The sequence below is a fragment of the Typopeltis vanoorti genome, chromosome 10, assembly GCF_054136105.1.
Source record: "Typopeltis vanoorti isolate ZY-2024b chromosome 10, IOZ_Tvanoo_1.0, whole genome shotgun sequence".
Taxonomy (NCBI): domain Eukaryota; kingdom Metazoa; phylum Arthropoda; class Arachnida; order Uropygi; family Thelyphonidae; genus Typopeltis; species Typopeltis vanoorti.
In genome coordinates, this window is record NC_143558.1 from 35,848,316 (window position 1) to 35,874,182 (window position 25,867).

Genomic DNA, 25,867 nt, shown 5'->3' on the forward strand with positions numbered 1-25,867 from the left:
GCAGATACGTAGATAAATAACTCATTTCTCATCAGTTCATTTACTCTCTTTGATAAAAAAAAAACATTGCTTTCTATTGCTTTCCATTTTCTGCAATGATTTCTGTTGTCACTGAAAAAATGTACCCTCACCAGAAGGTGAGGGTACATTTTTTCAGTTTTGGGAAGATTCTTTTTTGTTACATTCACTGCATCAGTGAGTTTAACATATATTGCAGTATTATTTGAATTTATAATACAAATATTATAAATATGAATTTAACCTCCTGTTTTATTATGTGCTTGTAAACTATTTCTTAAATGGCATATAAAAAATCCCTGAAACTTAGAAAAAATTTTGCTAAAAATATTCAGCAAGTGTATTCATTCATTTTCCTTTGTGTTCTTTCTTAGATATCAGTTTGTTTTCCTATTCTCAGCACATTCATGAAGAAAAGAAAAAGATTGTATAATGATAATTTTGCTCTTAAATATTATTAATTACATTAATTTGATGCTTAACTCTTTAAATTAATAATAAAATGAAGAAAATATGGTGAATTATAATAAGTTATACTGCACTTTCATTAGGCAACGATGGAGCTGCAGACAACAGATTATGTGGCTGATCTGAGAGCTGAAGTCACTCAGTGGTGGGAGCACCTTCAAGATAAAAATAAGAAAGAACATCAGGTTAGCGTAAATGGATCACTGTATGTGTGTGTGTGTGTGTATATATATATATATATATATTAATTAGCACATTAATTAATTTATATGGATTAGAATAACTTATTTAATATTTCTTATATTTTGACAAATTGTCATCATCATTAGGGAACAATGAGCAAATTTGAATACCTTTCCTGTCTGCTAGGGTGAAGTACAGTAGATGCTGCTTATTGTAATCGCTTTGGGACAGTCACTTTTTGATAATAATTGGCTGATAACATTAGGCAAAGGATATAAAAAAATTGCATCATTTATTTCAATTTATTGTTATGAACAACTTTTTAATAAGCAACAACATAAAATTTATTTAAAAAACTTTTCTAGTGTTGTCTGTCATGTGTTTGAATATAGTAGTTCATGAATAAATTGCTAATACTCATAATGCCTTTCAAAGTTTGTTGCTCTATGTTGCACACTGCGATGAAGGATTCGTAGAACTCTTTGCATCTAGGCATTGGTTGGAGGAGCTTCTAAAATTTCTTTTTCTGTACTTTAGATTCACTTTCTTCTACTAGTTTAAAGTTCTCATCAGAAGCAGCTTGACATATTTCCGACACTGTTCATTGTAGCTACCACTTCAACATCGTTATCAATATCCAACCAATTTTCAAATTCTTCTTTTGAATACTGTCTGAGGTTTTATCAAAACTTTCATTTGTAAGATATTCAAATTCTTTGGAAGAAGGAATTTAAGAGTTTGTTTTAAAAAATCTACCTTTTTGGAAGCAGTTTTCAATAGTCTTCTCTGAGACTTGCTTCCATGACGTTGCTACTAAATGCAGTGTCATGCAAAAATGATTTCCCATCAAGAAGGGAAATCTTTTTTTTCCAGTTGTACTTGCATCAGACTGGTCTTTTAGATAATCAAGTTCAGCTGTAATTCTTGCACAAACTTCATTGCGTTAATAAGCTTTAAAAGCTCGTATGATGCCTTGTTCACATGGTTGAATTAATGGTGTAGTGTTTGAAGGCAAGAAGGTTACTTTGATGTTCTTTAATGATAAATTGTGTGTGCGTGCGTGTGTGTGCGTGCGTGCAGTGCAGTTGTCTATTAACAAGACAATTTTTCGCTTTAATTTAAGATCCCACTTAACTAACCCATTGTTGAAAATGGCATTAGTCATCCAAGCATTCGCACTAGAACTGGAGTCAACAGGCAAACGTTTGACCTTTAAAGCACTAAGGATTTTTTACTTTGTCCAATCACTAGGAGCTCTCGTTTCTCATCTTTCATATTAGCACAACAAAGAATTGTCACTCGCTCTTTTAAAGATTTAAATCCTTTAGTACTTTCATTTTTCAACAAATAAGTATGCTCAGGCATCGCATGAAAATAGACTCCTGTTTCATCTGCATTAAATATCCTTGGGAGAATATTCAGCGATCATTTTTGGCCACTCGGTGTTAATCCATGCATCAGCTGATAAAAAATTATCACTTTTTTCTCTTCACTATGAATATGCTTGTGCACAATATTTTCTCTCTTTTTCTACCTGTTAAACCATCCATCAGTTGCGGTGAAATTTTCTTTGCCCATTGTTTTTGCAAGTTCTGCTTTTTGATGGATCAAAGAACATTAATTGAAGTATTCTTTTCACAAACATTTACGAAATCAAATTTTTAATGCTGATTCACCTTGAGTATCCTTACAGATCGGGTTCTCTTCCAATCCATGTTCTCATTAGTAAAAACTGACGTTTCAATGTTTGATCTGTTTTTTAAGATCTTACACAAGAGTGGTTGTGAAATTTTTAAATGTACTTCCACCACCTTACACTGACTCATTTTGGGCAATTTATCATAGCACTCAAAAATTCTTTGCTTTTCTTGGAAAGATAAATCTTTACATATTTTACTTGCTTCTGCCATAAAGTTAAGGGCTCTTTTAACGAGCACTTAAAGTCAAATTCACTTACTGAAAGAGAACATGAAAATCAAATCAAAAAATCTCAATTTAACTGTATTTATACCCACCTGCATTTGCCTGGAAGATTTAAGATTTATGGAAGATTAAAAGAAGATTAACACAAAACAGATTTTGACAAATATTCTTTGTCAAATTTTTTCCTGATTAACCTTAAAGTTCTTAATTCTGAGATGCAAAAAGGCTGAATATTTAGGACTTTGATAACAATAACTAGAACTTTGATTATAATAGACGAATTATTTTTAATTCATTTTAAATGGTGTGTTTTGGGACCGACTGATTTTAATAACAATAGCTGATTGATATTATTATCTGCAATCACAATAAGAAGATTGTACTGTATTTAGAAATTTAGGCTTGCCTTTGTTACTCTGTTTTGGGCATATGTACATGGTGTAGTGCCTACATGCATATATCGGTTTGTTCACTGTTCCCCGATGATGGCAATTTGACTTTGCAAAATATCGAAAATATTAATTAAAAGTTATTCACTTAATATATAGTCTATGTTTTAATTTCGTTAAATAATATCTGTATGATCAACCAACATAAAAGCATTATAACTACAAGTGTCATGTTTTAATATTTAAAGGTTTATTATTATTATTATTTTTTCCCATAGTTTTTAGGCCATTTTGATATGTATACATACATCTTATACAGTACATTAACCACCTTACAGGCCATTATAGATCAAATACACATCCTCATATGCTTCGTATCCATCATATATTTCACTGTAATAGCAATGGTATTACAATTTTAATATGCACTTTGCATCCATGATAACCATGATGTCTATAGACATCTTGGCCAGTAGCGTAGTTAAAATGAATTTCATCTTGTTGTACCGTACAAGCTATTTCTGTAATAGCAATAAAAAAAAAATAATAATAACGGCTATCTTCATTTGTTGTAATGAATGAATGAATGAATGAATGAATGAATGATATATAAGAATGTTTTGCAAATTTATGTTGGAGGCTTAATGGAAGTAAAACTGCAGTGGGAAAGGATTGAAAACACTATTTAATTCTTCCACTATTTCATCTTATTCACAGAGATATCTTCAGGAAGTAGAATATAAACTTGTAACACACACACACACACACACACACACACACACACACAAACACACAAAGGCAACACAAAATCAAATGAAATCTGTAGACAAAAGACTAGAGTCCTAAACTAGGTGAGGCACCTGTTGAGAAGCCTCGGTCATATATATGGGATTTAAGAGGATTAATGTTACCCATATTTTGGGATGTTTTAAACAGCCATGTTTATTCTGATTAGGCTGAATTTTGAGGGTAGCTGCAGATGCTAAAAAAAAAATCTTTCACACATGTAAACTTCTTGTGATGGAGTGGTTTTTTTTTCTTCTCCCCAAATTGATTCTATATATAATATCTAAAACCTGGTCTACAAGACCTGTTTGACCCTGGTCATGATTACGGTTGTAATTTTTGTGTTCTATGCAGATGGTGGCTGGTCTTCTTGTCTGTACACAGTAGGACAACACACAGGAACAGGTAACCCTGTATACAAGGAATGGAGAGAGAGAGAGAGGCGGGGGAGGGAGGGGAAGAGTTGGTCCATAGGGGAATGGATAAGGGTAGCCATTCCTCTAATGACTACCCCCCCTTCCATACTCTATAGGGGAATGGATAAGGGTAGCCAGTTTTAAGTGAGGATTGAATGCTGGTAGAGAGCATGTTTTTTATCATCATCATTATCATCAACAAATTCCTGCCATGTACCCTCAAGGGGTGTACAGGATATGACAGTACTACATGAAAAAATTACATCATTACTAACTTCCTATCTACAATTTTCCTCCAAATCAGTCTGTTACTTGTCAAGACTCCAACATTATCAGATCTTATATTTCTATCGTCTAAGGCACTTTGTACCGTATCAATCCACCTATATCTTGGTCTTCCTCTGGGTCGTTTTCCTGCCAACCTGGCAGAGAACACTTGTTTTGCTAATCTTTCCTCTCCCATTCTATTTAAGTGACCATACCATCTGAGACTAGCTCTGCTAACGCATTCCTGGATGCTGACAATGTCAAGTTCTTTCCTAATATCCTCATTTTTAATATAATATTGCCATTGATGCCATCTGTTCACGCCTCTAATCTTTCTCAGGACTCTCATATCTGCGGTCTCTAGTCTTTAGTCAAGTGTTTTACTTTTGACCCAGCTCTCAGATCCATAAGTTAAAATTGGTTTGAACACAGTCTTGTATACAGCTAATTTAGTGTTCCGACTAATTTCTTTCTTATTCCATATGAATTTATTCAATTGACTTCCCACGATACCAGCTTTGCTGATTCTGTTGTCTATTTCTATATTTAGTTTACCATCTTCAGTAAAAATTGTGCCTAAGTAGCTGAAATGTTTTACTTGTTCCACAGGTTCTCCATTCACAACACAGTTGACATTTTCAATGATTCTGCCTATTTTCATTGTCTTTGTCTTTTTATTGCTGACCTTCATACCATATCTATTACAACAGCTATTCAATTTAGTCAGAGAATCTTGCAGACTTGTAGCGGATTTATTTAGAAGTATAACATCATCCGCATAAAGCAAAGAGCTGACATTAACATCTCCAATTTTGATATCAGGTTTAATACCACATTCCTTCATAATGTGATCCATATAGATAATGAATAACAGAGGGGATAATGTACATCCTTGTCTCACACCAGATTTAACATTAAACCATCTTCCTGTACTTCCTTCAATTCTAACTGCTGACTCACAACTCAAATAAAGACTAAGTATTGCTTGATATAATGCCCCATTGACACCATATAACTGCAGCGTATTGAATAGCTTCTCTCTTGGCACCTTGTCATATGCCTTTTCCAAATCGACAAAACTTAAATACAGATCTTTGTTATATTCCCATGATTTCTCGACTATTTGTCGTAAAGTGAAGATCTGATCCTGACAGCCTCTATTTGGCCTAAATCCAGCTTGTTCTTCACCAAGCTTTTCTTCCACAATTCTTCTCAACCGTTTCTCAAGTATACTTGCATAGATCTTGCCAGGAACACTCAGTAGGGAAATACCTCTGTAATTCTCATATTCAGTTTTATTTCCCTTTTTATATATGGGTACTATGAGAGCTCTACTCCAATCATCGGGAATTCGTCCCTCTGTCCAGGCTTTCTGAACTATGCAGTGCAGCCACTGTAAGACTCTTATACCACCATACTTCAGCATTTCTGGTCGAATATCATCTACTCCTGCTGCCTTTCCACATTTCAAGCCTTTGATGGCTTTTTCTACTTCAAGTATGGATATGTATTCCTGACTGCATGCCTGGTCAGTGTTTTTTATCACTGTGCTGTCATCACTGCTTGTTTCATTTAGCAATTTTTCAAAGTAATTACTCCATACTTCAAGGATATCTTTTTCTCCTGTTTTCATTTCACCTTTATCATCTCTAATTCCTTTTACAGCACTCTTTCCTCCATTCCTAAGCTTCAACAACCTCCAAAATATTTTGCCACCTTCTTGATATTTATTTTCTATATTCTTGCCAAAGTCCTCCCATGACTTTTGTTTAGCTAGTTTTACACACTGTTTAGCTTTCTTACATTTGTCTCTGTATTCTGTAAGAGTAAAAGCTGACTTATTTGCCAGGAACTTTTGATATGCTTTCTTCTTTTCCTTCACTGCCTCTTTAACTTCCTGTGTCCACCAGGGAGTTCTGATTTTTTTATCTTTGCACACAACCTCACCACATGCCTCTCTGGCAGAATCAATCAATGTTTCCTTCAGAGTTTGCCACTGAATCTCCAAGGTTTGATTCCTGTTCTCAAACTCTTTCATTTTCTTTTCAATAATATTTCTGTATTTTAGTCTACAGTTTACATCTGAGAGCTGCTCAACTTTTATTCGCTTTAAAACTTTCTTACATGTTATTCTTTTCAATATGGAATTCAATTTTATCCTGCTCAAGACTAAATAGTGATCACTTCCAATTTCAAATCCTCTGTACACTCTGGTGTCCTGCACCAGGGAGAAAACATCACTATCAACAATAACATAGTCAATGAGACTTTTCTTATTCCTAGCCTCTTCTCTCCATGTGAATTTGTGCCATTTTTATGTTGGAACATGGTGTTAGTAATAACCAGTCCATGTCCTGAGCAGAAATCCAACAGATATTTGCCATTATTATTAGCTTTGCTCTTTTCTCCAAATTTTCCCAAAATATTTTTGTATGTCTCACAATCATTTCCTACTCTACTATTTAGATCCCCAACAAGGACCAACTTTTCCTTTTTCATTGTGTCAGTTGCTTTTTCTAAAGCCTCAAAAAATTCCTCCACTTCTACCTTAGTAGAAGTGGAGGAATTCTGTGGGACCATAGGCACAAATAAGTCTCATTGTCCAGTTCCCCATTCTCATATTTGCCCACATTACTCTACTTGAGACTGACTGCCATTCAAGAAGATTAGCCTCGTATTTTGTGTTGAATACTATGGCTACTCCTTCTTTTCCTTGATTGTTATTGCCTGAATATAACATTTTGTATTTATTGCTCAGAAAGATCTCACCAGTTTTGGTCTTTTTTGTTTCAGTCACCCCTATTATGTCGATCTGGTACTTATCTAATTCCTCAGCTAGCTCCATTTCTTTGCCATTCAGGCTTCTTACGTTGATAGCACCGATCTTTAACTCTGGTGATGTTGAGTTGGGGTTTGTTTTCTGATTTGTTCCAGTAGCTGACTTTTCGCTGTTCGCCCTGGTTCCCTGGCAAAAACAACGGGGGCCTTGTTTAACCGGGCGACGCCCCAGCCGGCATGAAATTTTGTCATGTTGTACCATCATTTTTTATTTTGGTTTAACCAATAAGAATACAATTTGGTCGGCTAAATCTCAAATTGCCAGCCCATCCTCGTTCGTTCAGTATCAAAGTAGATACCCAACAGGGTGCCCCACGAGAAGGTGAGGATTGGACATTAGGTCAGAAGCCCTGGTCGGTTCTCCGCATTCCTTTAAAGGCTATGTGGAGGTCTCCTCTCAGTTATACAGCTTTGACCCTTAAGCACCCCCATGTTTTTTATTTATTTATTTATTTATTTTTTATTTTTATTTTATTTATTTTTTATTTTTTTCCCAGATGTGCCCTGGAAATTGGGAAAGGCAGTAGCATTACTAAAATTCTTCTGAATGGGAGAAAGATTGATATATACCCCCAACTAGTGATCCTTTATTTTATATAAAATTTTTTAAGTATTTAATCCAGCATTTATCTTTTCACAGTGCTGATATCATGGTTGGTTTTGTCATCACTTCTTTATTCACTGATATCCCCGCCCCCCACCTTTCTGATAAGTTTGTTGTGTTCTCCATTTGGCCACATGGCTCGGTCACATTAGACTTTCTCATCCTCTGCCTCTACACCAGGCACCCAAAAATCCAGTATATTCATATTCACTTTGGTCAGTCATATTCCTAATACTACTTTTTCTTTCTCAGTTTACAGAAAACTTATCCATACATTTATATCTCTCCCCTACCCCAGTAGTGTGGTATTATAAAATCTCTAGTTACTAACCTTTGTTCCAACCAGATTTCTTTCACAGTTGAACTCAATTTATCAAACGTTCATGGCCAGTGGAAGAGCTGTTACATATGGTTTTGTTTGGTTTTGAAGCATCGTGTTATGGATTTTCAGTGTGGTAAGTAGTAGTGTGATTCCTCTGTAATTTTCTGAGTAGTTTAGATTCCCATAAAATCATTAAACTGATTATTTGCTCATTTTACTGTTTTCACTCTATTAAACCCTAGCATCATTATAAAATGATTCTTTCTTTTTAAGGTTACATGGTGATCAGCATTCATATTTATGAATTTAGGGACACAAAACACACAACAATAAGTAAAATGATTATTTTAGTTATTATTAATAAAATAACAATTGACGTTTCAACACCCCTGTATTGAGATCATCATCAGAAAGATACATGTGTATATGAAAAAGCTACATGCTCTTGCATTCTACAGAGGTAAATTAAATCTATGCTGTTCATTGATCTTTTACTTAGCCTGACCTCTAGTGGTATATAAAAAAAAAAAAAAAAGACAATAAACTCTGATAAAGTCCTCCCATACTAAGATTTTCTTCTGGATTTGTACAGTTCAGGTTGCTGTTGAATGTTTAAAAAAAAAAAAAAAAAAAAAAAAAAAAAAAAAAAAAAAAACACTTCACAATGTCTTCTTTTATTGAGATTTTTCTTTGGCTTGTTCAGGTTGCTATAATGGTTGCAAATGGGTCCTCAACATTATTGGAATGATTAGACTGTCATTTTTGTTCAGGTTAGGATTGTGTTTGAACATTTCACATGCTTCTTTAAATTTCCTCTCAAACCATGTTTTGGTGCGGTGTGGGGGACTTGGTAAATTTCCAATCAATTCTCTGGTATATCTGGAGTGTGTGGTCTGAAAGGCAGGTTTTTCCAAAATGAAGGTATTTAATGTGTCGTTTGTGTTCGTCATTCCTAATTGGGATGGTTCACCCTGTTTCCCCTATGTATGGTAGATTACATGTGTATTGTATTTTGTAAAACCCTGGATAGGCGAGGTGTTGAAGAGGATCTTTGGATGAACTGTGTAGGTGTCTTAATTTTGTCGGGGGTTTAAGGTGGTTTTGATGTTGTATTTGTGTAGTATTCTGTCTATTTTCTCCAAAATGCCTCTAACATAAGGTATGGCAATAGCATTCTTGAAATCTTTTTTGGTTTTAGTGGTGTCTCTGTGGAGGATCTTGTGAATGGTTATTTTACTGTATCCATGTTTTCTAAATCTATGGTTGATGATCTTGTATTCCTGGTTTAGAGCTTGCTCTATTGAACAAGTAGTTCTAATGGGCTACAGCATTGCCATTCATCTCCCAAGCTTCCAACCAGTTTTGACCTTTATTGAGGTCTCGTCAGTGGGAGCCAGACCTAGAAGTGGTGATACTAAGGCAGAAGCAATGGAGAAGTCATATTTACCTATACGAGTTACCAAAAGGTGTACCACCTTATTATAAATTACTCTGGATTTAGAGAAAGATATTGGAATTTTTTTTTTTCCCACTTGGTTATACTATAATAAATTTAGTTTAATCCTTTATCCAAGTGTAAGCAAACAAAGTTTGCACCTGATGTATCTTCAGGACTGAGGGAACTCGTGGTAAAGGTGGAATTCACCACCTTTACCTTTCCCCCTCATCTACCTTTACCATGAGTTTCCTCAGTCCTGAAGATACTTCAGGTGGTGCACCTTTTGGCAAATCATATAGGTAAATATGACTTGTCCATTGCTTCTACCTTTTGAGGGCTCCCACTACCCAGACCAGTTACGACCTTTATTGAGGTCTCATCAGTGGGAGCCCTCAAAAAGGCAGAAGCAATGGACAAGTTAAGGGAAGGCATAGCATTATACATGTCTCCAAGGAGATGTGCTTTGCATTATGGGAGATACTGAGTGATACGAGCTTGGTCCACCTTTATCATGAGTTGCCTCAGTCCTGAAGATACTTCAGGTGCAAACTTTGTTTGCTTACACTTGGATAAAGGATTAAACTAAATTTATTATAGTCTAACCAAGTGGAGAAAAAAAAAACTTCCAACATCTTTTGGTGGTAATGAATATAATTACTGGTGTGAGACCATCACTTCGTTTATTGGAGTCTTGAAGTGCCTTTTAGCAGCTTTGTTTGGTATCACCAGCAATATTTCTAGATTATCTTGTACTTTGCCCACCTAAATGGCCATGGCCATGAAAAGGTTTCATAGCCTTTCATGGGTAAGATTCACATATAAAAAAAATAATAAAATAAAATTATAATTACATAAAAATTTATGTCATTTACAGTGAATGGGTATAAATGAGGTATTTACACTAAAACAAATAATAGACAAAAAAAAAGGGAATTCAATTTACAGATTCACTTAGTAACTATATATTATGAAAAAAGCCTTTGAATCAATAGATATAAATTATGCAATATAATAGAAAACTGAGCTATCCAAAACAGTTATTAATGCAATTAAGAGCAAATTTTTAATACTAATTGTAAATATTCATAAATGTATTATTAAGGCAAAAATATACAGATGATGTGATTAGGCAGTAAAAATTTATAGTAAATCTAGAAATAAATACAACAATCAAAAATGCAACAGTAAACACAATGCTTTTTTTTTTGCAGATGATCATATAATTATACAAAAATAAGATGACCAAGAAGACCTTTAAATATCTATTTACCATCTATTTTTTTATATGTTTACTGAGTACTGAATACAATAAAAATGCTGTGGCATTCTGATATAAACATTCTATACAAACTAAAATAGTAATTAAAAAAAAAACAACCCAACTCCAGAAAGTAACACATTTTCAATAATTAGGATATGATATAGCATTTGGTATTGATAATGATATAGGTATAATAAATTGCACTATTTTTAAGCAGCGTGTGTGTGTGTGCGCGCGCGCCCGTGCATGCATGCGTGTGTGTGAGAGAGAGAGAAAAAGGGACTATAATAAGATGAACAGCAAAAATGCAAACAAAAGAGAAAATAGTTAAATGTTGTGAGATCATTGCAAGAGCTTACAATTTAATCGATTAAGTGATTCAGAATGAGAGAAAAAAAAATGAAAAAAAAATAGAATAAAAATAGCTGAAATGAAATTTCTTGGCGCATTTAAATAATGTACAAGAAAGTATAGAATAAAAAATTACAAAATAAGAAATAAATTACACATGCATGCAATAAATGAGAATATCAACAGAATTGAGAGAACGTATACAACAAATGAAAGATGGAAGACCACCTGAGAAAATGATTAAATATAAACCTAAAGTGAAAAGAGATATAGGATGACATTTTTATTGTCTTTGATAACAACACAAGTAATAGAATATAAGATGCCATTAAAGGTCAACTTTTTCTGTCTATCTTTCCCTGTAACTTGAATGCTGTCATTGACAAACATGGCAAATGATGATTTTTCAGGATAATTTCTTATATGGAATAACAATAATATTCAGCAAGTGTAGCTCAAGTTTACTAGTTGATTTTTGATGCTTCTTGATCAGACTATTCAAATTTGTTCAAATGGAAAGTAAACTTGTGCCCACACATTCAAATGACTTAGCATGCACTTAGTATGTTATTACACTATTTTGATTCTTGATAAACTGTAGGCTGATTTTAAGATCATATTCCAGTTTCAGCACATCAAAATTAATTGGACTCCTAGTTTCACTTCAAAGTGAAACAAAAATGTTTGATTTGTCATAATTAATACTTATTTTTAAAGGGACCTGTGGCATAGTATAATTATTAAAAACAACACGTAAGTCCACAGTAATAACTTTAATTAATAAATAAGGTAGATATTTCATACTAAAAATAATAGTACATCTTCAGTGTTACAAACAGATAGGAATAGAATACAAGTAACGAATACTCGGTGGATCACCTATTAAAATACATTGTTGTCGCGAGCTAGGAAATGAAAGAAATTAATAAATAATTAATATTTAAGATAATTAGTTTTTTAATGAACACCTCTTTAAAGAAAGTTGTGAAGCTTTTTTTACACTGACTGAATTTAAATCGAAATGATTGCCTCTCTCTCTCTCGAATATCTGGGAGACTTTTATTTTATGTAATCATTAAAAAACTAATTATCTTAAATATTAATTATTTATTAATTTCTTTCATTTCCTAGCTTGCGACAACATTGTATTTTAATAGGTGATCCACCGAATATTCGTTACTTGTATTCTATTCCTATCTGTTTGTTACACTGAAGATGTACTATTATTTTTAGTACGAAATATCTACCTTATTTATTCATTAAAGTTATTACTGTGGATTTATGTGTTGTTTTTAATAATTGTCATAATTAAATTCCTGATGTGTATCCTCAAGGGATGTATAGGATACTATGATAATGCAACTTAAAACGCTTACATTATTATTAATTCCCTATCAACACAGTTTATCTGTCAGGTTTGTCATATGTTATATAATCTTCAAAGGCACTGCTAACTGCATTAATCTATCTAGTTGTTGGTCTTACTCTGAGTTCTTTTTCTTGCCATCCTGGCATCAAACATCTGTTTTACTAACTTTCCTATTCTGTTTATGTGACTCTTCTTTCCTCATGCATTCCTGAATGCTAGTAATGTCATATTCCTTCCTAATATCTTCATTTTTAATACGATTCTTCCAAAAATGCCCATGTTCGCTCACCTATGTTTCCTTAGAACTCTCATATCACTTGATCAAGTATTTTATTTGAAACCTCCAAAGCCATAAGTTAAAATGGATTTGAATGCTGTCTTGTATACAACTACTTTAGTGTTGTGATTGATTTCTCTTTTATTCCATACGAATTTATTCAGTTCACTTCCTACCATACCAGATTTACTTATTCTGTTGTGTATTTCAATATTTAACTGAAAACTGTGCATAACCTGAAAATTTTATACTTGTCCTTTTTCAATTTTCAATCTTTGTCCTTTTATAATTATGGCTGTTTTGTACCAAATTTGTTACAGCAGTTATTCAATTTAGTTAAGGAATCCTGTAGACTTGATCTGGATTTTTGTTGTTTGATTTAAAGCTTAAGTTTCTGTACCTTTGCTATAACATAATGTGATCTTGCTACTATAATTACCGACCAAGGAGTGATAAGATAGGTGTCTGAACGTGCCATCCCTTAATTAGTCTTTGGGTTCCCCTGGAGGAACATTTGTAATAATAATTAGCATTTGTTTGAGACTTCTTAGAGGAAGTATGGATTTGCATCAGTGTATGTAAGTGTGTCTTATATTGTTTGCAGGTAAAGGCATTTTCAGTTTGCTTTTCAAAGAATAAGTAGACTGTCTTCAATTTTAAATGTCCATCTTATTAATTAAAAATTATAATAATGGAATTAACTCATGTAAATTATTATTTATTAGTATAAAGCTAATTAAACAATAACTGACAATTCCAAAAGACACCACCTAAGTAGCTAATGTAAAATAACTAAGGTCAATAAATTTCCTAACTTAAAAAAAAAAAAAAAATGTAATCCTTTTTCCCAAGTAAGCAAACAGACAAGTAAATCAAGTTTGCGCCTGCACGTAGTGCAAGTCTGAGGCAACTTGTGGTAAAGGTGGAGTAAGCACTGATCACTTTCCTTAGTATTTTCCCCTAATGCAAAGCACATCCCCTTGTGGAGATGTATGATGCTATGCATTAAAGGCAAGAGTCACTACCAAGACCGGTTTCGACCTTTAGCATTATACATCTCCGCAAGGGGATGTGCTTTGCATTAGGGGAAAATACTAAGGAAAGTGATGATCGGAGCTTACTCCATCTTTACCACAAGTTGCCTCAGACTTGCACTACGTGCAGGCGCAAACTTGACTTACTTGTCTGTTTGCTTACTTGGGAAAAAGGATTAAAACCTAGCTTATAAAATTGCTTGGTATCTTAAGTATAGTATATACCCAAGGTAAAAAACTTTCTACATCTTACTCTCATCCTGAGATTTTTATTTAATAAGGTCAAAGCATCTTGTGGCAACTTGTTTAGGTAAATTTATAAGCTCTGCATTACTTCAACCTTGGCATATTTAGGTCTGGCTCCCACTGACGAGACCTCAATAAAGGTTTTAACCGGTCTGGGTAGTGACCATTGCCTTTAATGCATAGCATCATACATCTCCGCAAGGGGATATGCTTTGCATTAGAGGAAAATATTAAGGAAAGTGATCGGAGCTTACTCCACCTTTACCACAAGTTGCCTCACACTTGCACTACTTGCAGGCGCAAACTTGACTTACTTGTCTGTTTGCTTACTTAGGAAAAAGGATTAAAGCCTAGTTTATAAAATTGCTTGGTATCTTAAACACACACACACACAATTAAAAAGTTAGGAAAGATTAGCTGATTTATAAAGTACTATCTCCCATAAAGGGGTTAGATGTAAATCATCGGATCTGTTTAAGTTAGGAGAGTGAAGTAAAGTTTCACATGAGGCAGATCATCCTGTTTGTCCGAAATAAGATAATCCACAAGAGCACGGAATCTGGTAGACACCTGGATAACTAAGATGTGGAGTAGTTTTAATGTCTTCCTCTTCAAATACAGAAGAAATAACGTGCATTCCTATCCCTTATGTGCAAGGCAATAGTGAACGCATAGCAAAAGTTTTAAAACCTAAATATTTTTGTTGCCTTTCCACCTTTCAAAAAAATCTCCACCTTTCTTACTTCTCCAAAGGACAAGCTTCCACATCTTATTTCGGACAAACAGGAAGATCTGCCTCTATTTGGCTAGAAGAACACCAGTCTTATAGGCAATACCTTGAACTGAACAGTCTGGACTTGCAGAACATGCCATCATCACTAGACATAGAGTTCATTGGAACAAGACAAGAGTCGTTCACAAAAGTCGGTTCCTCATGGAACGGCTTTATAAAGAAACATGTGAAACTTTACTTCACTCTCCTAACTTAAACAGATCCGATGGTTTACGAATGGAGATAGTACTTTATAAATCAGCTAATCTTTTCTAACTTTTTAATTGTGTGTATATATTATTGAACATTATTTACTTGGTAGAAAATGTATATAAAAATAAATTTAAATGACTCTATACCGAGAAAGAAGAGTTTAATGTTAAGATACGACTAGTTTCGTTGAAATTCAACTTCTTCAGGTATCACAGGCAAAGAATAAAATAAAAAAAATCCTGAAGATGGCAACGTGACGTTGCCAAAATATAGAAGTTATTCATTAAAGTTGCCTTTAATTAATATACTTTATATGCGTTGTTAATTCCGTAAGCTAATTACCAGTTATGTATGACCAACGTATAAGCCTTGCTACTAGAGACATGATAACATACATTAACAGATCTAGTATAAAACACACAAGTACATTTAAAAACAGGAATGTGTGCTTGATTCCAACTGAAGTTGACTACGTGCGTGAGCTGGCATGAGTGCAGCAGTACTGGACAGTTGCAATGTGTGCATCAGAAATATTGTAGCTAAGTCTGTTATTAATATGAGATGAATCAAGCTATACATACATAATAGATTCAATTATTCTTCTTTCAAGTTCATCATAGCACACATGGATATTAGAAGTTTGTGGCCAGTCTACGAGGTGTTGGTGGCCTTCATCCGAGTTGATGGAGAAGAGAACGTGGCTAGAGAGAGCGCTGGCTCTGGTTCTGTTGTAGGAAATGTCTCCTTGGTGTTCTTCCATGCGTAAAAGGATGGATTTAGCTGTCTGGCCGTAGTATGGTTTGCCACAATCACACAAAATCTTATAGACTCCCGGATACTGAGTAGGAAGATGTTTAATTTTAAGTCTACTTAGTATGGAGCGAAGTTTAGGAAACGTAGTGAAGCAAGTTCTGATGTTGAATTTCTGAAGCATTTTGACTAGTTTTGGTCAAAATGCTTCAGAGAGAGAAAGAGCTTTGGGGAGAGAGAGAGAGAGCTGATGTATGGTAATGAAATAAAAGCTCTTGGTGTAGAGGAATCTTCAAAAGCAGATGAGCGGTGGACAGAGAGAAATTTGCAGGCGTAGACTTCTGTGGCTGTTCAAAAGATATATTTCGGTGATTACACCATATTTTTTATTATTTAGTTATACAAAATACTGCAATAATAGTTCCCGACAAGTTTCGTAAATCCTAGGATTTACATCTTCAGGGGATAAATAGTATAACTTAAAGTTTAAACAAGAGAATAAATACAAATCATAACTGTCTGGCTATTCATAAACTCAAATAACAGAATGCAGATATAAAACGTTATTGACGTTGAACAATACTGGACGATGTCACGTGTTCTTGTTCTCGTTCATACAGTCCGAGCTCAGATTAAGGTAGATTTTTTTTAGAGCTGACCACACTTGATGGAGAATTAAACCTTGATTTTTATTGCACTGGGTTTGGTTTTTTAGGATATTAGCAGCTTCTTTAAATTTTCTTATATAACTGTTGTTTTCTATGTATAGCATCATCTTTTTTTGCCAGAGTACATTGTGTCCAGTGGAAGTGGTATGGAAAGCAAGACCCGTTTTTTGTTCTCTTTTGTATTGTACATCTTTTTGGTGTTCAGCCATGCATATTTCTCCAGATCTTCCTGGCTGTCCTACGTAGCAAATCTCGCAAGAGCAATGGATTTTGTAGACTTCTGGTTTTTTTAAGAGGATGATGAGCTGGTTTTGGTGGATGTAGGAATCTTGAGATTTTTTCCATAGGAAGGAAGGCTACTTTTATGTTATGTTTGTTCATTAATTTGGCTAGCTTATCTGTAACATTTTTGATATAAGGAAGCGAGATTGCATTTTTGTAATCCTGTTTTATTGTGTTGTTAGTTAGAGGCATTTTAAGGATTCTCTTGATGGTTTTTGTTTCATATCTATTCTGTTGGAGGATTTGTGTTACCATAAAAAACCAAATATATGGCTATGCTATGTGGACGATATTTTCATCATATTCAATGGAACAACAGATGAACTTATCAATTTCAAAGATTATCTCAACAATTTGCACAACACCATAAAATTTACTTTAGAACAAGAAGAAAATAAAAAACTTCCTTTTCTGAATATTCTATTAGAAGTTAATGAAGAAAGTAAACTCTCCTTCTCAGTATATAGGAAGCCAACAAACACTGGAAGATTTCTAAATGCAACTTCACACCACCATCCTTCACAAAAAATAAACTTAATTAAAACTCTTCGAGACAGAGCATACAATATCTCCAGCACACAAGAAAGATGTAATGAAGAACTAAAATCAAATCCTCCAACAGAATGGATGTGAAACAAAAACCATCAAGAGAATCCTTAAAATGCCTCCAACTAACAACACAATAAAACAGGATTACAAAAATGCAATTTCGCTTCCTTATATCAAAAATGTTACAGATAAGCTAGCCAAATTAATGAACAAACACAACATAAAAGTAGCCTTCCTTCTTATGGAAAAAATCTCAAGATTCCTACATCCACCAAAACCAACTCATCATCCTCTTAAAAAACCAGGAGTCTACAAAATCCATTGCTCTTGCGGGACTTGCTATGTAGGACAGACAGGAAGAAATACGCATGGCTGAACACCAAAAAGACGTACAATACAAAAGAAAACAAAAAACGGGTCTTGCTTTCCATACCACTTCCACTTGACACGATGTACTCTGGCAAAAAATGCCGATGTCATACATAGAAAAACCAGTAGATTATACGGGAATTGTGGTTAATGAAGTGGAGGTGAGTAGTCTATTGCATAACCTCAATGTCAATACATCTGTGGGATTGGATGGTATACCAGCTCGTGTTGTACGAGAAGCAGCTAAAGAATTGTCAGTACCCTTGACCATTTTGTTTAATTTGAGTCTCGGGTCTGGGTTAGTCCCGAGCGGGTGGAAAGAGGGGAAAATAGTTCCACTGCATAAAGGTGGTTCCAAGACTGCTGGTGTAAATTACCGACCGATTAGCATATCAGGAATCATTGTCAAGGTCTTAGAGAAATTAGTCAAGAAAAGAATACAGGATTGGATAGATGAAAATGGGATATTGTATGGGGGACAACATGGTTTTGTGAAGGGTAGATCGTGCCTCAGTAACTTGCTCACGTTTTATAACACAGTGACGGCTGAACTGGATAGGGGTAATGGGTTTACAGTGATACTACTGGACCTTGCCAAGGCCTTTGATAGGATACCACATGGAACCCTAATCAGTAAACTGGAGCAGATGGGTATAGATATAGGGTTGGTGAGATGGATAGGAGGGTGGTTGAAGGAGAGATATCAAAGAGTGGTTTATTCAGGAGTGGAGTCTAAAAGACATCTTGTGACTAGTGGAGTGCCACAGGGCTCTGTTCTTGGACCACTGCTTTTCAATTTGTTCATCAATGATATTGGAAAGGATCTGAGAGGAAGTGTTCACTTGTTTGCTGATGATGCAAAGTTGGGTAGAGCAATTGTGAGTGCACAAGATGTCAAAATTTTACAGGATGATTTGGATAGTTTGGAGGACTGGGCTAGGAAAAATGGATGTCAATTTAATGTGGCAAAGTGTAAGGTTATGCACTTTGGGGTGAAAAGAATAGCAGCAGTATATCGCATTGGTGGAATCATACTCCAGGAGATTGATGAGGCCAGGGATTTGGGAGTGTTGGTGGATAGGGAGTTGAAATTTAGGGGGCACATTGCAAAAGTAACTAAAACAGCTCACCAAATCACTTGGCTTCTGAAAAATACTTTAACATGCAGAGACGAACAAGTTGTTGTTCCTCTGTATCGAGCCTTGATAAGACCCCATCTGGACTTCTGTGCCCAGCTATGGGCACCAGGGTTTCTTCGTGATGGGGAGGAAGTGGGCAGGGTCCAGAGACGAGTGACCAAGATGATAGCAGGTCTGTGGAATGAACCTTATGAGAATAGGTTGAAGATTTGTGGGTTGCAGAAATTGGACGATAGGCGAAGGAGGGGTGATATGATTGAGACATTCAAATTACTGAAGGATTTTTATAAGATTGATCCAGAAGATGTTTTTGAAAATATGACTGGTGGTGGGAGGACTAGGGGCCATGCATGGAAGCTGGGCAAGAGCGTGGTTGACAAGGGTGTTAGAGCTAGGTTTTTTACTTGGAGAGTGGTAAATGAGTGGAATAAGCTTCCAGAGTCTGTTGTGGGTGCTACGACCATGAATGAGTTCAAGGCAGGGTATGATAGATACTGTGTGAATGTTGAATAGTTGTTCTTGACATGATGTTAGGGCCTCCCTCGATGAGCCTGTCGACTCCTTAGAGTTTCCCGGAATAATAATAATAATAATAATAGAAAACAACAGTTATATAAGAAAATTTAAAGAAGCTGCTAATATGCTAAAAAACCCAACCCAGTGCAATAAAAATCAAGGTTTAATTCTCCATCAAGTGTGGTCAGCTCTAATAAAAAATCTACCTCAATCTGAGCTTGGACTGTATGAATGAGAACAAGAACACGTGACATCGTCCAGTATTGTTCAATGTCAATAATGTTTTATATCTGCATTCTGTTATTTGAGTTTATGAATAACCAGATTTTTATGATTTGTATTTATTAATTCTCTTGTTTAAACTTTAAGTTATACTATTTACCCCCTGAAGATGTAAATCCTAGGATTTACGAAACTTGTCAGGAACTATTATTTCAGTATGTTGTATAACTGAATAATAAAAAATGTGGTGTAATCCCCAAAATATATCTTTTGAGAGAAATTTATTAATCTTTTTTAAGAGAGAATCCATTGTTAATTATGACTAATCCTCCACAAAAGTTTGGTATTATTTCACCCTTGGCACATCGAGCCAGATCTTTATTAACAGATGAAACAGAAATTGAATATGAACTCAATTTTCTTAAAACGTCTTTCGTTAACAATAGATTCTCTCTTAAAAAAATTAATAAATTTCTCTCTGTCCACTGTTCAACTGCTTTTGAAGATTCCTCTCCTCCAAGAGCTTTTATTTCGTTACCATACATCAGCTCTCTCTCTCTCTCTCTCTCTCCCCAAAACTAACCAAAATGCTTCAGAAATTCAACATTAGAACTTGCTTCACTATGTTTTCTAAACTTCGCTCCATACTAAGTAGACCTAAAATGAAACATCCTACTCAGTATCTGGGAGTCTACAAGATTTTGTGTGATTGTGGCAAACCATACTACGGCCAGACAGCTAAATCCATCCTTTTACGCATGAAAGAACACCAAAGAGACATTTCCTACAACAGAACCAGAGCCAGCGCTCTCTCTAGCCACTTTCTCTTCTCCATCAACTCGGATGAAGGCCACCAACACCTCGTAGACTGGCCACAAACTTCTAATATCCATGTGTGCTATGATGAACTTGAAAGAAGAATAATTGAATCTAGAGAAATATTGCTTGATTCATCTCTTATTAATAACAGCCTTAGCTACAATGTTTCTGATGCACACATTGCAACTGTCCAGTACTGCCGCACTCGTGCCAGCTCACGCACGTAGTCAACTTCAGTTGGAATCAAGCACACATTCCTGTTTTTAAATGTACTTGTGTGTTTTATACTAGATCTGTTAATGTATGTTATCATGTCTCTAGTAGCAAGGCTTATACGTTGGTCATACATAACTGGTAATTAGCTTACGGAATTAACAACGCATATAAAGTATATTAATTAAAGGCAACTTTAATGAATAACTTCTATATTTTGGCAACGTCACGTTGCCATCTTCAGGATTTTTTTTATTTTATTCTTTGCCTGTGATACCTGAAGAAGTTGAATTTCTTCATACATATATATATACAGAAGTATGTATATATATATACATACACATATATACAGGGTGTTCGGGATAAATTTGACATATTTATAATTAATTATATTTTTCCGTAAGTTACATGTATTAACACACACTTCTCTTCATTTAAAAGTTTGGACCCTTCTTCATTCATGTACAAGATGTCAGAAAGGATGGATAGCTGGAACCCACCTGAATCATGGAAGAGAATAACTTGTATCATGATGATTCGTGCCCGCCATCAAAATAAGGATATTACGACTGCTGCCCAATGCTCCCTGAATACAGTAAAAACAATCAGGCATGAACTAGAGACTTGCAATGGTGACTACGAGGATGTAGCAAGAAGAAAGATCCCTAGCAGACGATCTGATTGCGTTCGTACAGCAGAATTCCTCGCAAATCTGCAGGAACAGGTGTTGAAGAACCCTGGCATTGGAATTCGGGCTTTGTTCGTGGAGTTGCTAACTGTAGTCAAGCCCTGGATAACAAGGGTAGCCAATGGTAGGCCGTATGTATGGCAGCAGGATTCAGCCCCTTGCCACACCTCTGGGAAAAGTCAAAAATGGTTGTCTGAAAATTTCTACGACTTCACCAGTCCAAATGTTTGGCCTCCAAACTCCCCAGACCTTAACCCCATGGATTATTTTGTATGGGGCGCAGTTGAAAAAGACACCAATCGCACTTCCAGTAATACAAAAGCCCAGTTAATGGATAAAATTAAAACAGTTTTTGCGGCCCTTCCCAGGGAGACTGTAGCATCAGCTTGTTCGAGGTTCCGAAGCAGAATTGAAGCTGTGATCGATGCTAATGGTGGTTATTTTGAGTAAATCTTGTTGATAGTATTGTAATTAACTCTGCCTGTAATGTTTTTTTGTCAATTCATTAAATTTAATAGATACAAAGAAGATTTTCTTTTTCCTTACGAAACTGTCAAATTTATCCCGAACACCCTGTATATATTTTTTTTAGTTACGAAATTTATTGACCTTTATAGTTATCTTACATTAGCTACTTAGGTAGCGCCTTTTGGAATTGTCAGTTATTGTTTAATTAGCTTTATAAATGTACTGAAGATGCCTGTGATACTCAGGTGAAAAATATACTAATAAATAATATTTTACGTGAGCTAATACCGTTATTATAATTTTTAATTCATATGGTCAACTCATGATATTTCCTTATTGAAACATGTCCATCTTATTCTTTCTATTAATGTTCTGTTGTTCTTTCTAGATTAGTCTATCATTCATTCATTCATTCATTTATTTAAAAATATAATTACCATGTTGTAATAAAAATTTAGTGACCACTGATTAGTGAAAAATTGTTCAGATTATCAGGTTATTTATTTTATTGAATTTTTAGGAAAAGGAATCTAGTGCTAGCAGTTCGGGAAGAAACAACTCAACAATGTCTCCTATCTTGGGTACTATGCTAGCTGAAGGACCTATTCGTATGATTTCCCAGGGACAAGAGCTAACATGTGATTTGGATGAAAAGACTTTAGCTGAAATGGGTTTTAAAGATTTGCAGGTTAAATAACTTTTTGAATTAGCATAATTAATTTTTTGTTTATCATTTTCATTGCTAAGTGTATAAACATTTCTGTTTTGGTGCATATCATCGTGAACAGCATTGAGTATATTTTTTTGAAACTCAGTGCACATTTCATATTTTTCCATATAGATTGTATTTGTATCAGTTGGAGCTGCAAGACCATCCAGAAGAAGAGAAGGATTAGAGCCAGCTTCTTCCCTTCCACCACCACCTAGAGAAAGACTTCCTATAATTCTTCTACTTCAAGAACCATATTTTGAACAGCTATTTAGTCTTATGCAGCAGCTGGGATCCTTTCAGACTGTTAATCGGGCAGGGGTATGTAATATTCAAGGTTGTGAAATAAGTGTTGTAAAAGTTTTTGTCTCTTTCTGTATGATAAAATAGTTTTGTTTGTTTCAATGATACAAATGTGGGATAATGCTTCCCTATTTCTTTGGCAAGAGCAAATTCTGCTTACATAGCAAAAGTAATTAGTGTTCTTCATTTTAAAGAAAGAAATAGGTGAGACATTTGTAGACAATTCAGATGCTTACTACTACTACTACTTCCAGATAATTCAGATATGAGGTATTATATATATATATTTTTTTTTTTAATTTTTTTTTTGTTTAAACAGAAAGTTAAGTAAAACACTTTCGTTTTCTCCTGTTAACATCGTTAGTGCAAATTTGAACAACAGCAATTAGAAAGTACAATGAAAACTGTGAAATATAATAAAAATCACTAGTAAAAAAATAACAGCAGGATATGTTTTTTTGAGCAAAGTAACATTTCAGAGTTGGAAGCAGCATATTGCATACCAATTCATTGGTTCATATTGCTCATAAGTTGTTGACTTAATATCATTAAGGTGTTAAAGATTTTCCAGACACCAGTTCTAATGAGCCCATGGTTTAAAGTATTGGCTATTATCTGAGTTCCTTCAGTAAACATTGCACAGTGATAAGACAGGAAGTTATTTTTGAGATAAGGCATTAAAACCGAGAACTGGCCAGATTTCATGAGCAGTGAGACTTTATACACCCTCTGTCCAAAAAGAAACCGAACTTTTGATAGAAAATAAAACACAGGCCAATTATAATTATTCAAATCATTTATTTCAATCAATATACTCTCCCTCAGCTTCGATACAGCATTTGGCATGGTTAATTAATTTGTTAAATGAGTTTTTTGATATTGGTTTTTGGGATACTGTTGAGGGTCGCAGTAACTGTTGCTTGAACATTTTCGATGGTGTCGTATCACTTTCCTTTCATCGGCAAATGAAGTCAGGGGAAGAGAAAGAAGTCACAGGGTGCTAAATCAGCTGAATACGGCGAGTGATCTAACACACAAACTTAGTTTTTGCTCAAAAAGTATCTCACAATGTTCGAACGATGAGATGGTGCATTATCGTGCAAAAGTGACCAGCTGTCTGCATAATGATATTCATGCTGTACATGATAAATTCTTGATAACAATCGCTTCAAAACTTCGAGATAAAACTCACTATTGACCGTTTTGCCAAGCGGAACGAATTCTTTGTGGATAATGCCCTTAGAATCGTAGAAACAAATCAGCATTGTCTTTACTTTTGACTTCTCCAAGCAACTTTTTTTCGGATGCCCCTCTTCTGGTGGTCTCCACTCAGCACTCAGGCACTTTGTTTTGGGCTTATACTCAAAATAAGCCTAAAACAAAGTAATGTTTCTTCACCAGTAATGATCATTTCAAGGAAGTTTGAGTCCTTACTAACGGTTTTAATGAGGTCCTTGCAATGTTCAATTCGATACATTTTTTGTTTATCAGTCAACTTGTGGGATCAATTTGCGAATTCACTTTATGAAGACCCAAACTCTCGGTCAAAATGTTGTACACAGTTGATTAGAAATCCCCCAATTCATCTTCAATCAATCTCATGGACGATTTCGTTTTTTTTTTTGGATGCTAACTTCGCTCAGTCCAGTTTTAGGATGGCCCGGCTTTTTGTCATCCTCAAGCATCTCACGACCACATTGAAATCACTTAAACCACTCGTAAACTTGAGTACAGTTTAAGCATTCATCACCGTATGCTTTTTGAAGCATTTGATGCGTTTCGGTAAAACTTTTACCAAGTTTAACACAAAAGCCCATTGCAGCTCTCTGCTTGAAACTCATTTTCCGACCGTTCGCTAAAACACACTGTCACTCTTGGCATTATAACTCGGCTTCTAACGAAACAAATGTCATAAGCAGTTGACACAACACTAATGAAGATTGATGCTTTTGAGAACAAAAAGATTCAACAGGTAGCACCACTAGTTTCTTCTAATTTCGAAAAGTTCAGTTTCTTTTTGGACAGAGGGTGTATGAATCCCACTCGTGAAACACTGCTAAACCATGTACCATGGGTGAGATGAGGGTTAGTTAATTTGGAAACTCTTATCTGGAACCCAAACGTGCTGCTTTTCAAGCACTTCAGACCTCCATTAAACAGGTTATCTCTCTGAACGTGTGATGTAACAGTGGTGTACATGGTATTCTATCTTCTTCTTCTTCTCTTCCGTCTAAGACGGGTTGAGTCTTCTCTTGAGCAGGATCTTCCAGTCTTCTCTATTCCTTGCTGTTCGAAAAAGTTTCTTGTATGTTCTGCATCCCGAGATGTTCTTTATTAATTTCAGCCAGGTAATTCTTGGTCTTCCAGGTCTTCTTTTTTCAGTTGGAAAAGTATTGATTAGGACGTTAGGAAGCCTGTCTGCATCCATGCGTACAGTGTGTCCAAACCATCTCAGTTATTGTTTTCTAATTTTTTCTATTATTGTCTTTTTATACAATAGTTCTTGTCTGACTGTGATGTTTGTTTTCTTTTCTATCCAACTTGTTCTATTTATTTTTCTTAAGCATTTCATTTCAAATGCAGAAGTTTTTTCTCCTCTCTTTTTTTAACTGTCCGCGCTTCTGCTCCATAGATGACTGTTGATATAATTATTGCTTCATATAATTTGATTTTGGCTTGTTTAGATATCTTGTTTGTTTTCCAGATTTTCTGTAATTTTCCCATGTTGGTCCATCCTATCACTATTCTGTGTTTGATTGTTTTGCGTTCATCTATTGTTTCTGTTAGTTTTGATCCAAGGTATATGAAGTTGTCTACTTGTTCTATTTGTTCTCCGTTTAGGGTGGCTGAGATGGTAGTTCCGTTCCTCCCTATTTTCATCACTTTTGTTTTTGTATATTTATTGTTATGTCATATGTTTTACAGGTTTCGTTTAGCTCGTTGATCAACTTTTGGGGTTCTTGCAAGAAGGACGAGATCATCTGCATATTTGATATT

At 34.9% G+C, this 25,867-nt stretch overlaps 1 protein-coding gene across 1 annotated transcript in view; it reads left to right on the plus strand.

Annotated features, from left to right (window-relative positions):
* puf (ubiquitinyl hydrolase 1 puf) overlaps positions 1-25,867 on the plus strand; it is a 1,013,305-nt gene that overhangs the window by 315,784 nt on the left and 671,654 nt on the right. The window contains exons 23-25 of the mRNA XM_090399560.1: positions 570-671; positions 22,379-22,546; positions 22,700-22,888. Coding sequence (XP_090255686.1) covers positions 570-671; positions 22,379-22,546; positions 22,700-22,888 — 459 coding nt within the window. The remainder of the gene's footprint in view (positions 1-569; positions 672-22,378; positions 22,547-22,699; positions 22,889-25,867) is intronic.